The sequence below is a fragment of the Danio rerio genome, chromosome 9, assembly GCF_049306965.1.
Source record: "Danio rerio strain Tuebingen ecotype United States chromosome 9, GRCz12tu, whole genome shotgun sequence".
Lineage (NCBI taxonomy): Eukaryota > Metazoa > Chordata > Actinopteri > Cypriniformes > Danionidae > Danio > Danio rerio.
This window is the reverse complement of record NC_133184.1, coordinates 52,073,552-52,089,677: the sequence shown is the minus strand read 5'-3', so window position 1 is coordinate 52,089,677 and position 16,126 is coordinate 52,073,552. Positions and strand designations below refer to the sequence as shown.

General features: G+C 31.9%; 1 protein-coding gene across 13 annotated transcripts in view; it reads right to left on the bottom strand.

Annotated features, from left to right (window-relative positions):
- Positions 1-16,126, bottom strand: part of cobll1b (cordon-bleu WH2 repeat protein-like 1b) — a 155,796-nt gene that overhangs the window by 25,727 nt on the left and 113,943 nt on the right. For all 13 annotated transcript variants that reach the window (XR_012384849.1, NM_001365214.1, XM_017357853.4 and 10 more), the window contains 5 exon segments: positions 14,536-14,761; positions 13,828-13,887; positions 10,495-10,592; positions 9,962-10,183; positions 5,018-5,156 (listed from right to left, as the gene is read on the bottom strand). Coding sequence is in view for 12 of the 13 variants with exons in the window: in NM_001365214.1 (NP_001352143.1) it covers positions 5,018-5,156; positions 9,962-10,183; positions 10,495-10,592; positions 13,828-13,887; positions 14,536-14,761 (745 nt within the window). In the remaining variant the exon portion in view is untranslated.

The following is a 16,126-nucleotide window of genomic DNA, read 5'->3' as shown; positions in this document are numbered from 1 at the left end:
GACTCAACTGTTTTGCAAAATCAGCCTCATCGTTACATACAGACATAACTGTGGCTTAAACAGCTGCACGCCAACTAGGACTACATTCTCAGTTGTATAAAGCAAACCATCACACAAATGTAAAGATAACAATGATTAGAGTTATAATAAATAGCTCACTTGTGTCTCAGGTCTGCGAAGTTGCATGAGTGCATTGATTGACAAACTATGCATGCTGTCTTTGTGTGAACACTTTAATATATCTGCATAGTTGTCCATATTAAAGTGCTTTATAACGGACACACGCCCGTACAGGAGGATCTAGCGAGACTTGGTGGTGTTTCTGAATGGAACAGCTGTTCACTGTTCCTGACAGAACACTCAATAATATCCAGCTGCAAACCTAACCGCCTTCAGATCAGTGTGATTCAACAGATTCAGAGTGCTTTTACTGTACATATACATCTTTCTGTTTATTTTTAATGAGGCGACGTAGTGGCGCAGTAGGTAGTGCTGTCACCTCACAGCAAGAAGGTCGCTGGGTTGCTGGTTCGATCCTCGGCTTCTGTGTGGAGCCTTGCATGTTCTCCCTGCGACCGCGTGGGCTTCCTCCGGGAGCTCCGGTTTCCCCCACAGTCCAAAGACATGCGGTACAGGTGAATTGGGTAGGCTAAAGTGTCCGTAGTGTATGAGTGTGTGTGTGTGTGAATGTGAGTGTGGATGTGTCCCAGAGATGGGTTGCGGCTGGAAGGGCATCCGCTGCATAAAAAAATGCTAAATAAGTTGCCGGTTCATTCCGCTGTGGCGACCCAGGATTATTAAAGGGACTAAGCCGACAAGAAAACGAATGAATTAATTTTTTATGAATTTGAATAGCAGTAGATGAATAGTAGTCAGTCCAATTCAAAGCAGCAACTTTTTTGCCATCTCCTGTTGTCCTGTCAGGTTCATTTATTGAAGAAAAAGCCTATCTATCTATCTATCTATCTATCTATCTATCTATCTATCTATCTATCTATCTATCTATCTATCTATCTATCTATCTATCTATCTATCTATATCTATCTATCTATCTATCTATCTATTTTATATAAATATATATTTTATTTACATATTTATTTGTATATTTAATAGTTTATATGTATATTTAATAGTTTTAATAACTCATTTCTGATAACTGATTTATGTTATCTTTGCCAAGATGACAGTAAATAATATTTTACTAGATATTTTTTTAAGACACTTCTATACAGCTTAAAGAGATATTTAAAGGTTTAATTAGGTTAATTAGGCAAGTTATTGTATAACAATGGTTTGTTCTGTAGACTAGCGGAACAAAATAGCTTAAAAGGGCTAATAATTTTGTCCCTAAAATGGTTCATGAAAAAATCTAAACTGCTTTTATTCTAGCCGAAATAAAACAAATAAGACTTTCTCCAGAAGAAAAAATATTATCAGACATGCTGTGAAAATTTCTTTGCTCCTTTAAACACCATTTAGGAAAAAAAAAATATTAATAAAAAAATAAATCAAAGGTGGGCTAATAATTCTGACTTCAACTATTTATATATTCTTTTATAATAGTAATAAATAAATAAGGGTTTAAAATAAGCATTTTCTTGAGACAATCAGTTTAAAAGAAAATGTCTGACAAGTGGGCCTTCAAAATAATTCACAGAAAGAGGCGGTTCTTGAAGTAAAAAAGGTTGAGAACCCCTGGTGAAGGGATGAGTCGGCAGTGTAATCAAATACAAAAATCATTTACAGATGTAATTAGATGATGGTAATTTTTTCAGTAAGTGCATTATGTAACATCCACATACACAAAAAGTACATTGTATCAAATTATAAATTTAAATGGAAATACACAGAATTTAAGGACACATCATATAAAGTGAGATAAAAACAATAACTCATTTAAAATAAACTAAATAAACATCTAACATGGAGATTTTATAACTAAGGTTGGTTTCTAGCACAATGCAATGACAGACAGACAAACAGACAGACAGTAAGTATTTCAATTATATCAAATTACAGAAGGTTGTGATGTGCCTATTAAACCACTAGATGGCGACCAAACATACAGAAAGTAAATGGAATTACACACTGTTCCCCAAATCCCAACTGAGCCTCTGGAGTTCAAAGTACATTTATTGTTCATTCAAGCACAAGATCCTCTAAATAATGAAACAAACACTGCAAATAATTCTCTAAACTCTAAATAATGACCTCCTTTCTTTTCTTTTCCACCTACTGCCAACTCATTATTACAGAGCACGAAACATGATAAAATAGTGAACTAGTAATTAAATTCTCATTGTTATTAGAGTAATTAAATAGTATGTATTGTAAAAAAAAGAAAGAAAAATCTTAATCTGTTTTATAAGTTCCTCTGTTCATTAACAAACTTTAGTTTTACATTTGATCAAATAATATATAGTAATTTTATATTATATCACATTCCATTATATTGTATTTTATTACATTAATTCAATATTTTTTAAAAGAATCTCTAATATATAAAATAGCACTTAAATTCAAAGTTGAAAATTAAATTGTGCTGTTTTCTAACAAAAATGGTTTGTTTGTTTGTTTGTTTGATAAAAATATAATATAGTACAACAAAATATGAAGTATTATTGCATTTTAAGTATTAAGTATTATAGTTTTCTTTTGCTTTAAAGCAAAAAATAAATATCCAAAATTATTATTCGGTTTACAGATAAAAATATATGAATACAATATTTACAATTGTAAAAAAATGGTTAAAGGACAATGATTATGGATATATGATATTATATATGATATATTAAATATTTATATGTTGGTTAAAGGATGGACAATTGTTATGGATATATTATATGGTATATTATATTATATGATATAATATATAATTTGATAGGTTATATGATATGGTATTTGATTATATTATATGGTATGTTAAATGGTATGGTATATGATGATATTATATGCTATATGATATGATATATGATGATTTTAATATGGTATGGTATATAATGATTATAATATGATATGGTATATGATGATTATAATATGATATGGTATTTGATGATTATAATATGGTATGGTATATGATGATTATAACATGATATGGTATATGATGATTATAATATGATATGGTATATGATGATTATAATATGATATGGTATATGAGGATATTATATGCTATATGATATGATATATGATGATTTTAATATGGTATGGTATATGATGATTATAATATGATATGGTATATGATGATTATAATATGATATGGTATATGATGATTATAATATGATATGGTATATGATGATTTTAATATGGTATGGTATATGATGATTATAATATGATATGGTATATGATGATTATAATATGATATGGTATATGATGATTATAATATGATATGGTATATGATGATTTTAATATGGTATGGTATATGATGATTATAATATGATATGGTATATGATGATTATAATATGGTATGGTATATGATGATTATAATATGATATGGTATATGATGATTATAATATGATATGGTATTTGATGATATGATATGGTATTTGATGATTATAATATGGTATGGTATATGATGATATGATATATGATATGGTATATGATGATATTATATGCTATATGGTATAGTATATGATATTATATGCTATATGATATGGTATATAATAATATAATATGATATGATATATAATATGGTATATGATGATTATAATATGATATGGTATATGATGATATGATATGGTATTTGATGATTATAATATGGTATGGTATATGATGATATTATATGCTATATGATATGATATATGATGATTTTAATATGGTATGGTATTTGATGATTGTAATATGATATGGTATATGATGATATGATATGGTATATGATGATATTATATGCTATATGATATGGTATATGATGATTATAATATGATATGGTATATGATGATTATAATATGATATGGTATATGATGATATTATATGCTCTATGATATGGTATATGATGATATGATATATGATATGGTATATGATGATATTATATGCTATATGGTATAGTATATGATATTATATGCTATATGATATGGTATAAAATAATATAATATGATATGATATATAATATGGTATATGATGATTATAATATGGTATGGTATATGATGATATGATATGATATATGATGATATTAAATGCACTATGATATGGTATATGATGATATAATATGATATGGTATCTGAAGATATGATATGGTATATGATAATATATGATATGGTATATAATATGGTATATGATATGATATAAAATTATATATGATATTTCCCAGTGATGGGTTGCGGCTGGAAGGGCATCCGCTGTGTAAAAACTTGCTGGATAAGTTGGCGGTTCATTCCGCTGTGGTGACACCATATTAATAAAGGGACTAAGCCAAAAAGAAATTAAAATTCAAAGGGGGGCTAATAATTCTGACTTCAACTGTATATGATATTGTGTATGATGATTTTATATATGATATGGTATACAATGATATGACATGATATGATATAGTATATGCTGATATGATATATGATTTGGTATACGTTAATAAGATAATGATATGATATATGATATGATATGAAAAGGTATATGATTTATGGTATATGATATATGATATAATATGGTAATATAAGTATAAAGAGTATAAAATGGTATATGATATGATATGGTAAATAATACATATTTTACATGATGATATATAAAATGACATACAGTATGATACAATTTATGATATGATATGATTTATAACATGATATAAGTCATGAAATATGATATGACATAATATAATATATGATTTATGATACAAATTTTATTGTACAAATGTTTATTTTTATAAATATTTAATAACAATTGGCTTAACAGAAACTATGCATTACATGTGTGTGTTTGTGTGTGTGTGTGTGTGTGTGTGTGTGTGTGTGTGTGTGTGTGTGTGTGTGTGTGTGTGTGTGTGTGTGTGTGTTTATGTCTCTGTGTGCATGTGCATGTGTGTGTGTAGTCTGACCTGTCATGCTTGAGTCTGTTGTGTCTTGATGTGTAGTGTCTGTGCTGATCATGACCGGAGGTGGAGGAGCTTTCCTCTTAGTAGACGATTTCTTGAAGGACGACTCTGTGGACGAGGCCCGACTCAAAGAGGACAGATTCTGTGCAAAAACAGCCAGAGGGACAGTAATAAATGTGACATGCACTTACAAATATTTGGCTGTAGGAAACGGAACCACATTCCCTAATGACAAGGTGATGAAACGACTCTACCCAGAGCAGAGTTTAGAGAAACAAAACAAATACTGCAAAGCTCAATGTTTCCGTCCGCCTATTTTTATCTGCATTTTGGAATATCTATAAAAAAACATGCTTAATTCAAACACCAAGATGCAAATAAAATATCTTTTAATCCACTTAAAAAATGTTTTAATAGTCTTTAAAACTAGAGATTTTTTTAAAGTCATAGTACCATCAACTGTAAACTTTAGTAGTGGTATAATTCTTTAAAATATAATAAAAATCGGGGCGTCTCGATGGCAGAGTGGGTAGATTGATCGCCTCACAACAAGAAGGTTGCTGGTTCGAGTCCAGGTTAGATCAGTTGGCATTTCTGCGTGGAGTTTGCATGTTCTCCCTGGGTTAGCATGGGATTCCTCTGGGTGCTCCGATTTCCCCCACAGTCTGAACACATGCACTGTAGGTGAATTCGGTAGGCTAAATTGTCTGTAGTGTATGAGTGTGAATGAGAGTGTTCCCAGTGATGGGTTGCAGCTGGAGGGGCATCCGCTGCGTAAAACATATGCTAGAATAGTTATGATAGAATATGATAGAATAGTGGCAACCCCGGATTAATAAAAGGACTAAGCCGAAAATTAAATTAATGAACCAGCGACCTTCCTGCTGTGAGGCAACAGTGCTAACCACTATATAATATAATATAATATAATATAATATAATATAATATAATATAATATAATATAATATAATATAATATAATATAATATAATATAATATAATATAATTTAATATGATATATCATACTATGATATATAATATAATATAATATGATATAATATAATATAATATAATATAATATAATATAATATAATATAATATAATATAATATAATATAATATAATATAATATAATATAATATAGTTTAATTTAATATCATATAAAATAATACAAAACAGTTTAACATAATATAATATAATATAATATAATATAATATAATATAATATAATATAATATAATATAATATAATATAATATAATTTTATATAATATAATATGATATATCATACTATGATATATAATATAATATAATATAATATAATATAATATAATATAATATAATATAATATAATATAATATAATATAATATAATATAATTTAATATAATATAATATAGTTTAATTTAATATCATATAAAATAATACAAAAATTTTATTATTATATTTAACATAATATAATATAATATAATTCAATATAATATGATATAGTATAATATAATAGTTTAATATAATATAATATAATATAATATAATATAATATAATATAATATAATATAATATAATATAATATAATATAGTTTAATTTAATATAATATATTATAATACATTATAATATAACATAAAATAACATAATATAATATAATATAATATAATATATATATATATAATATATATATATCAAACCATTTTGGAATAAGCTATGAAAAATATGCTTAATTGAAACACCAATATGCAATTTTGAAAATGTGAATAAAATCTTAAAAAATACGCACATCTGAGTAGGATAAGTTTTTATCCACTAAAAACACAAATAATGATGGAAGAATATTTTACATGATTTTGTTTTAACAGATCATGTGATGATAAAAATGGCTGTGATGGGAGGCATTAATGGACAAATTATTGAAGTGAGCACAGTGTAAAACATCAGATTTTTTTTAGAGGTACAGTTGCCTTGAATCGTGCCAAAGTGCACTTGTCCATACATATATACAGTTGAAGTCAGAATTATTAGCCCCCTTGAATTATTAGCCTCCCAGTTTATTTTTTCACCAATTTCTGTTTAACAGAGAGAAGATTTTCAACACATTTCTGAACATAATAGTTTTAATAACTCATTTATAATAACAGATTTAGTTTATTTTTGTCATGATGACAGTAAATAATATTTGACTAGATATTTTTCAAGACACTTATATACAGCTTAAAGTGACATTTAAAGATTTTACTAGGTTAGTTAGGTTAACTAGGCAGGTTATTTCTAATTATGTTCAGAAATTTGTTCTAGGAAAAATATACGCTAATAATTCTGACATCTTTTTTTAATGGAAACACAGCTAATTTTTTTTTTTTTTTTATTATTGTGTTCATTCTCTAATGACGATCTGATGAAATGACTCGAGTTTAAACTTTAGTTTACAGAAAAACAAAAGAAATACTGACAAAGAAAGTTTAACCGCTCATTGTGTTCACAGACAGCTGTTTAGATGGAGATCCAGACCTGCTCTTTGAACTCGGCTCGTGAAATAACAGGTTACAAAGTCTTGTTTGTTTGCTTCTTTTTTGTTTTTTTAAAGACTCCATGATTATGAAGCCTCAATTTAAGTAGAATGGGTCCAAAAGCAAACGTTTGGAAACACACAGAAACGGCAGATTATCATCTAGGGCTTGCTTCAAAGAAACTAATACATCAATAGATTAGAGAATATATATATATATATATATATATATATATATATATATATATATATATATATATATATATATATATATATATATATATATATATATATATATATATATATATATATATATATATATATATAGTTGAAGTCAGAATTATTAGCCCCCTGAATAATTATCTCACGTTTATTTTTTTCCACAGTTTCTGTTTAACGGAGAGAAGATTTTTTTCAACACATTTCTAATCACAATAGTCTTAATAACTCATTTCTAATAACTTTTTATTAAAAGATAAAAGATTTATTTTATCTTTGCCATAATGACAGTAAATAATATTTTACTAGATATTTTCAAGACACTTCTATACAGCTTAAAGTGACATTAAAAGGCTTAACTAGGTTAATTAGGTTAACTAGGCAGGTTAGGGTAATTAGGCAAGTTATTGTATAACAATAGTTTGTTCTGTAGACTACGGAAAAAATATATAGCTTAAAGGGGCTAATAATATTGTCCTTAAAATGTTTATTAAAAAATTAAAAACTGCTTTTATTCTAGCCGAAATAAAACAAATAAGACTTTCTCCAGAAAGAACAATTTTATCAGACATACTGTGAAAATTTCCTTGCTCTTTTAAATATAATTTGGGAAATATTTAAAAAAGAAGAAAAAAAATCAAAGGGGGGGCTAATAATTCAGACTTTAACTGTATGTATATATATATATATATATATATATATATATATATATATATATATATATATATATAAACTAAACTAAACTAAACTAAACTAAACTAAACGGCCACTTTACACCTGTCCAACTGCTCGTTAACGCAAATGAATTTAGGCATGTAGACATGGTCCAGACGATCTGCTGCAGTTCAAACCAAGCATCAGAATGGAGAAGAAAGGGGATTTAAGTGACTTTGAACAAGGCATGGTTGTTGGTGCTAGACGGGCTGGTCTGAGTATTTCAGAAACTGCTGATCTACTGGGATTTTCAAGCACAACCATCTCTAGGGTTTACAGAAAACTGTCAGAAAAAGAGATAATATCTAATGAGCGGCAGTTCTTTGGGCGCAAATGCCTTGTTGATGCCAGAGGTCAGAGGAGAATGGCCAGACTGGTTCCAGCTGATAGAAAGACAACAGTTACTCAAACTCACAACAGTTACACCTTGAGGCAGATGGGCTACAGCAGCAGAAGACCACACCAGGTGCCACTCCTGTCAGCTAAGAACAGGAAACTAAGGCTACAATTCACACAGGCTCACCAAAATTGGACAATAGAAGATTGGAGAAACGTTGCCTGGTCTGATGAGTCTCCATTTGTGCAACAAAATTCGGATGGTAGGGTCAGAATTTGGCATCAACAACATAAAAGCGTGGATCCATCCTGCCTTGTGTCAACAGTTCAGGCTGGTGGTGGTGGTGTAATGGTGTGGGGATATTTTCTTGGCACACTTTGGGCCCATTAGTACCAATTGAGCATCATGTCAACACCACAGCCTACCTGAGTATTGTTACTGACCATGTCCATCCCTTTATGACCACAGTGTACTCATCTACTGATGGCTACTCCCTTTATCACCACAGTGTACTCATCTTCTGATGACAACTTCCAGCAGGATTACATAGCATGTCGTAAAGTGTGAATCATCTCAGACTGGTTTCTTGGACATGACAATGAGCTCACTGAACTGAAATGGCCTCCACAGTCACCTGTTCTCAATCCAATAGTTTTTAAAATATGCTTTGGTTATAATTTTGTGGCTGGAAGGGCATCCACTGCAGTAAACAGAGTAGTTGGCGGTTTACTCCACTGTGATAAACCCTGGACTAAGCTGAAGGAAAAATAATAAAGCAATTTAATATTAAATTAATACATTATAGAAATAATAATAATAATAATAATAATATTAATAATATTAATAATATATTATTTAGAATTATAATATAATATAATATAATATAATATAATATAATATAATATAATATAATATAATATAATATAATATAATATAATATAATATAATATAATATAATATAATATAATATAATATAAAGCTATAGTAACATTAACTGTAAACTGTCGTTTTGGTACAATTTATTAAAATATAATAATACTTTTATATACATAAATTAAAAAAAAAAAAACACTGCACCTAAAGTCATATGTTGAGCCTACTTTCATACTTCTACACTCCAGTGCATGTTCAAAGCAAGCTTTCCTAATAAACATTAACCAAATCTCAGCACAGCATTACATACCTGGTTGCCATCAGGATGCACAGTGGTCTGTGTTTGACTGAGGTCGCTGGGCATGCTCTGTGACATCATGCTAGGCGGCAGCGGCGCTCGTCGTTTTTTCGGCGTGTCGGAGGGCATCGTGTTGCAGTCGTAGCTGAGGGGTACATGCGTGCTGAAGGAGCTCATACTGACCGGCCGCTGCTTTCTGTGCACTGGAGAAGCCGGAGCGCTCACGGTCATAGACTTTAACAAGAAACAACCAATCACCAGTCAGATCACTACCAACCAGAGCCAATCACATGCAAGCAAAAGTCTTTAATAATTTGCATAAAGCAAATATGACCAGGGAATGTTTGCAAAAGAAAGGAAAACAAGCACACACACACACAAACACACACACACACACACACACACACACACACACACACACACACACACACACACACACACACACACACACACACACACACACGACTTTGACCTTATCTCAACGTCAGCACAAAAATCTCAATGTTATTGTTCCTTTTTCATACTTCTGTGATTTCATGACTCACCTGTTCGGATTGCTTCTTGCTTCCTCTGCGAAACAGACTGAAGCGCCTTTTGTTATCCTTCTCCCGCAAGGATTTTTCTTTCCCGTGATAAAATATTTCTGGGATTCAATGCAGATTAGAGAGTTTTAACTTCTTATTTAAAGTGTTTATTTTACAGTGTTTGTTCCAAACAAACCCATATAGGAAATGTATTTATGATTGAACATATTTAAACTATGACACGGTGTGATAATTACTAATAACAACTGAAGTATCTCATCTATCCTTTGTGGACTTAAAATGCTAATACAATACAACTTAGGGCGTACTCACACTATGTACAGCTGCCTTAAACCGGACCAAAGCACGCTTGTCCCCCCTCCCGTCTCACCTGACGGCCCGAACTCACATTACATTTGGGCCTGGGCACGCTTACGTCATCGATGATGCGCTGTTCAGTAAGTGCTTTCGCTAAGCACAGATTAGATCTCTTTATTTTTATCGTTTTAGTGGTTTAATATGTAGTGACACGCAGTCTGATATTTCGCCGAACAGATCTGGCACCTTTGACGCTCATAAACAATCATAAAGTCCTCATGCTGCCGGAATTATGAGGTTTCCTGAAGGTGCAGCTGTCGTGCAGTGAGGGGTTTGCATCTTTAATAAGCTCTGACAGTTTGCGTTCATTGAACAGTAAGAATGATTAATAAATCCATATCAAACAGACCCTTAAAAGTCACGTCTCACTTTCAGTTTCAGGCTCAGGCGCGTTTTGCACTCACACACAAGCATACCACGCTAAAGCCCAAGTGAACCACGCTCTGGCACACCTCTTCCAACCGGGCCATGGCCGGTCAAGTGAACAGTGCCTGAGCCTGATTTAGAGCACTCACACTTCTCAAACGACCTGGGAAATGGGCCTGGGCACGGTTCGGATAGCATAGTGTGAGTACACCCTTAATAACTTGACTTAAACACAGCAGAACAACATCAAACTAACATAAGCATAAAATAAACATAACACAACTGCAAACACAGCACAACGCAACAACAAACACACAGTAAAAACAAACACAACATGACAAAAACAACATAAACACAATACAACATAACAACAAAAACAACACAACCTCATAGCAACAAACACAACGTCAAACAATACCACATAGCAAGAAACAACATCACACACAGCAAAACAACAAACAACATAACAAAAACCACAACTTAACAAACACAGCATATCAAACAATACAACAAAACAACAAACACAACATAACATCAAACATTACAACATAACAGCAGTCACAAATACATAACAGCAAACACAACAGAAAACACAATCCAATAACAACAACAAACACAACATAAAACACAATCCAATATAACAACAAACACAACATATCAAACAATACAACGTAACAACAGACACAACAACATAACAACAAACACAACAACATAACAACAAACACAACATGAAAAAAACACAATACAACATAACAAAAAACACAACAAAACAACAAACACAACATAACAACAAACAGAATAAAACAACAAGAAACACAACAAGACATCAAACACAACAACGAAACAACAAACAACACAACATCAAACAATACAACATAGCAACAAACAGCAAAACAACAAACAACATAACAAAAACCACAACATAACAAACACAGAATATCAAACAATACAACAAAACAACAAACAAAACGTTACAACAGACACGACAACATAACAACAAACACAACAACATAACAACAAACACAACATGACAAAAATACAATACAACATAACAACAAACACAACAAAACAAAAACACAATACAACATAACAACAAACACAACAAAACAAAAACATAATACAACATAACAACAAACACAACAAAACAACAAACACAACATGCAAAAACACAATACAACATAACAACAAAACAACACACACAACATGACAAAAACATAATACAACATAACAAATACAACAAAACAAAACAACAAACACAAGATGACAAACACACAATAAAACATAACAACAAACACAACAAAACCACAAACACAACAACAAAACAACAAACAACACAACATAGCATGACAAAAACAACATAACAAACACAATAAAACATAACAACAAACACAACATGACATCAAACACAACAACAAAACAACAAACAACACAACACAGCCTGACAAAAACAACATAACAAACACAATAAAACATACTGTAACAACAAACACAACAGTCACAACAACATATAAACAAACACAACAACATAACAAACACAGCAAAACAACACACAACGTAACAAACACAGCATATCAAACAATACAAGATAACAACAAACACAGCATAACAAATCAAACAATACAACATAACAAATACAAAAAACAACAAACACATCATAACATCAGTCACAACAACATAACAACAAACACAACAAACACAGCAAAACAACAAACACAACATAACAAACACAGCATATCAAACACAGCAAATTTACAAACACAACATGACAAAAACACAATAAAACATCACAACAAACACAACACGACATCAAACAAAACAACAAATGCAACAACATAGCATGACAAAAACAACATAGCAAACGCAATAACACAACATAATATCAAACACAATACAACATAACAACAGACACAACAACATAACAACAAACACAACACGACAAACACAGCATAACAACAAAAAAACAGCACAACAGAACACCACATCACAAACACAACACAACATAAAAACGAGATAATATAATATAATATAATATAATATAATATAATATAATATAATATAATATAATATAATATAATATAATATTATACATCAACATTATATATCAACAACGAGCACAACACAACACGATAAATTAAATATAATTAAATAAAATAAAAATAACAATAACATGAAATAAACAAAACAACCATAACGTAACAACATCATAGCATAGCATAAACACAACACAACATAACATAATACAAACACCCCATAAATAAATACAGCATAACCATAAGCTAAAACAAACAAAAACATAAAATTACAAAACATACCAAAAATAAACACACCAATATAAACTAAGTAAACATAACATAACGTAAATGATTAATAAATACATACATTAAACACAACACATCCATAAAAATAACAAGAAAATTAACAAATTAACAAAGCATAATATAACACAAAATGAACAAACATAATCAAAAGGAACATCAAATACACAAAGCAATACACAACATAACAAGAGTACAGCCTTAACTAAAGAACTCATTTTAAGTAAGAGATAGACAACAATAACTTTCATTTGACGACATGTATATGATATATAAAACAGAAATGATCACATACCTGAGCGAGTTGGAGATGGAGGAAGACTGACTGGACTGATAGGACTTACAGGACTAATAACTGCAAGAGAAAACACAAACACAAGAGTACAGTAGAGTAAAAAACTCAATGTCACCTCTAAACTGGTCTTGCATGACTTCATATGGGTCATTTTAATAAAGTCAGCATAAACACACACACACACACACACACACGCACGCGCACGCACACACGCACACACGCACGCACGCATGCACACACGCACACACGCACGCACGCACGCATGCACACACACACACACACACACACACACACACATGCATGCACACGCACACACACACACTTGTTTTTGTGAAAAGTGGGGACATTACATAGGTTTCCATTCATTTTATACTGTTCAAACCGTATATTATATTGCCCTCACCCCACCCCAACAATAAACCCAACCATCACAGGAGACTGTGTGCAGCTTTACTCTCTGATTAAACTCATTCTGTGGGATTTATAAGCTTTTTGAGGAATGAGGACGTCACCAATGTCCTCATATTTCACCTCCTTTTTGTAATACCTGTGTCATACCCATGTCATTATACAGATTTGTGTCCTGATGTGCAAACACGCACACACGCACACAGACACACAGACAGACACACAGACAGACACACAGACAGACACACAGACACACACACACACACACACACACACACACACACACACACACACACTTACCTCTAGTGTCTCTTGCGTACACTTCCCTCAGGCCGAAGTCATTGAGGGATCCGCTCAGGTCCAGTGTGTCTTCTGATTGGACGCTTGGTGATAAAAGTGTGGTCTGCGGGTCAAACTCACACTTCTGGCAGATCGCCGGGAGCAGCTCGCGCAGAGGAACTCGAGGACTCACTCGCAGGATGGTTTTCTGGGTTTTTCTGTAGTTGATCACTAATCGCACAGTGGCCTGAATGAGACAAGATAGAATATTACTTACTTGGATATTATGTGTGTGCGCGCTCATGCATGTGTGTGCATTATTGTTTCAAAGCAGCTTCACAAAATGCAGACATTATTGCATGACTACAAACTAAGTTAAAGTTACAAACAAATAAGTATTATGTTTATACAGTTGAAGTCAGGATTATCAGCCCCTCTGAATTATTAGCCCCCCTGTTTATTTTTCCCCAATTTCTGTTTAACAGAGAGAAGATTTTTTCAGCACATTTCTAATCATAATAGTTTTAAAGGGCCATGACACCCCCCACTTTCGGTTAAAGTCTACTTCAGAATTTTTTTAAAAGATGCATGATTAATGGGCGTGGAGCTCCGCGAGCATAGGGCAGGAGTGGGCGTGGCCAGCAGGGGAGAAGGGGAGCAAACAACTGTTGTTGACAGTTAGCTCACAAAATGAGACACAAACCTTGAGGAGACACATGAGTTTATAGTTTACAACGTTAAAATGCAAAGAAATAAACAGTAATTTAATACCCTGCTACATTTGTTATTTGTAATTTCATTTATTATAGATCTGAATGCAGACTCAGTGCAGCAGATCTCCTGACCTGTCTATTTTAACCATTAGCCCTGCTGGTAATATTGAGGATTTAGGCAAACATAGCAGCACGGCGATGTGTAAAAGTCAACGTCCGCCATTCTCTAATTCGCGTGCTGCTCTCCCGACAAAAATGCTTGCAGCACACACACAGCTTTGCTGTATGATCGGCCCTGACAGGATCGCGGGGAAAAAACATGCAACAAACCCCGTGGATCATGGAAACAAACACATACAAGCCTTCATGAACGGCTACTGCGTGCCGTTGGTCTGTGTCTCACAGCTTGCTTGAAACTGGCAGGTCTGCCTTCGGAATGCACGTGCTCTCATGAATAATTAAGCAGCCGGCTCTTCTCATAGGATAAGAAAACTCCGCTATGAATAATAATGAGAAACCGACGCGTCGTCATTGCACTTGCAGTACTGCGCTACGTCGCCGATTTTGATCCGCCCCAAAAATCATTTTAAACCCAGAAGCTGAAATTAGCTGACAAAAGCTTAAAATTATCCAGTCTTCCCCACAATTAAAGCTGACAGATGCTAACATTGTCTTAACTAATGCTCAACACAAACAAATCTGTTAAAATAAAATAAAAAGTTCTCCAGGGTGTCCTGAACCTTTAATAACTCATTTCTAATAACTTATTTATTTTATCTTTGCCATGATGACAGCAAATAATATTTTACTACATATTTTTACTACATATTACAGTGACATTTAAAGGCTTAACTAGGTTAATTATGTTAACTAGGCAGGTTAGGGTAATTAGGCAAGTT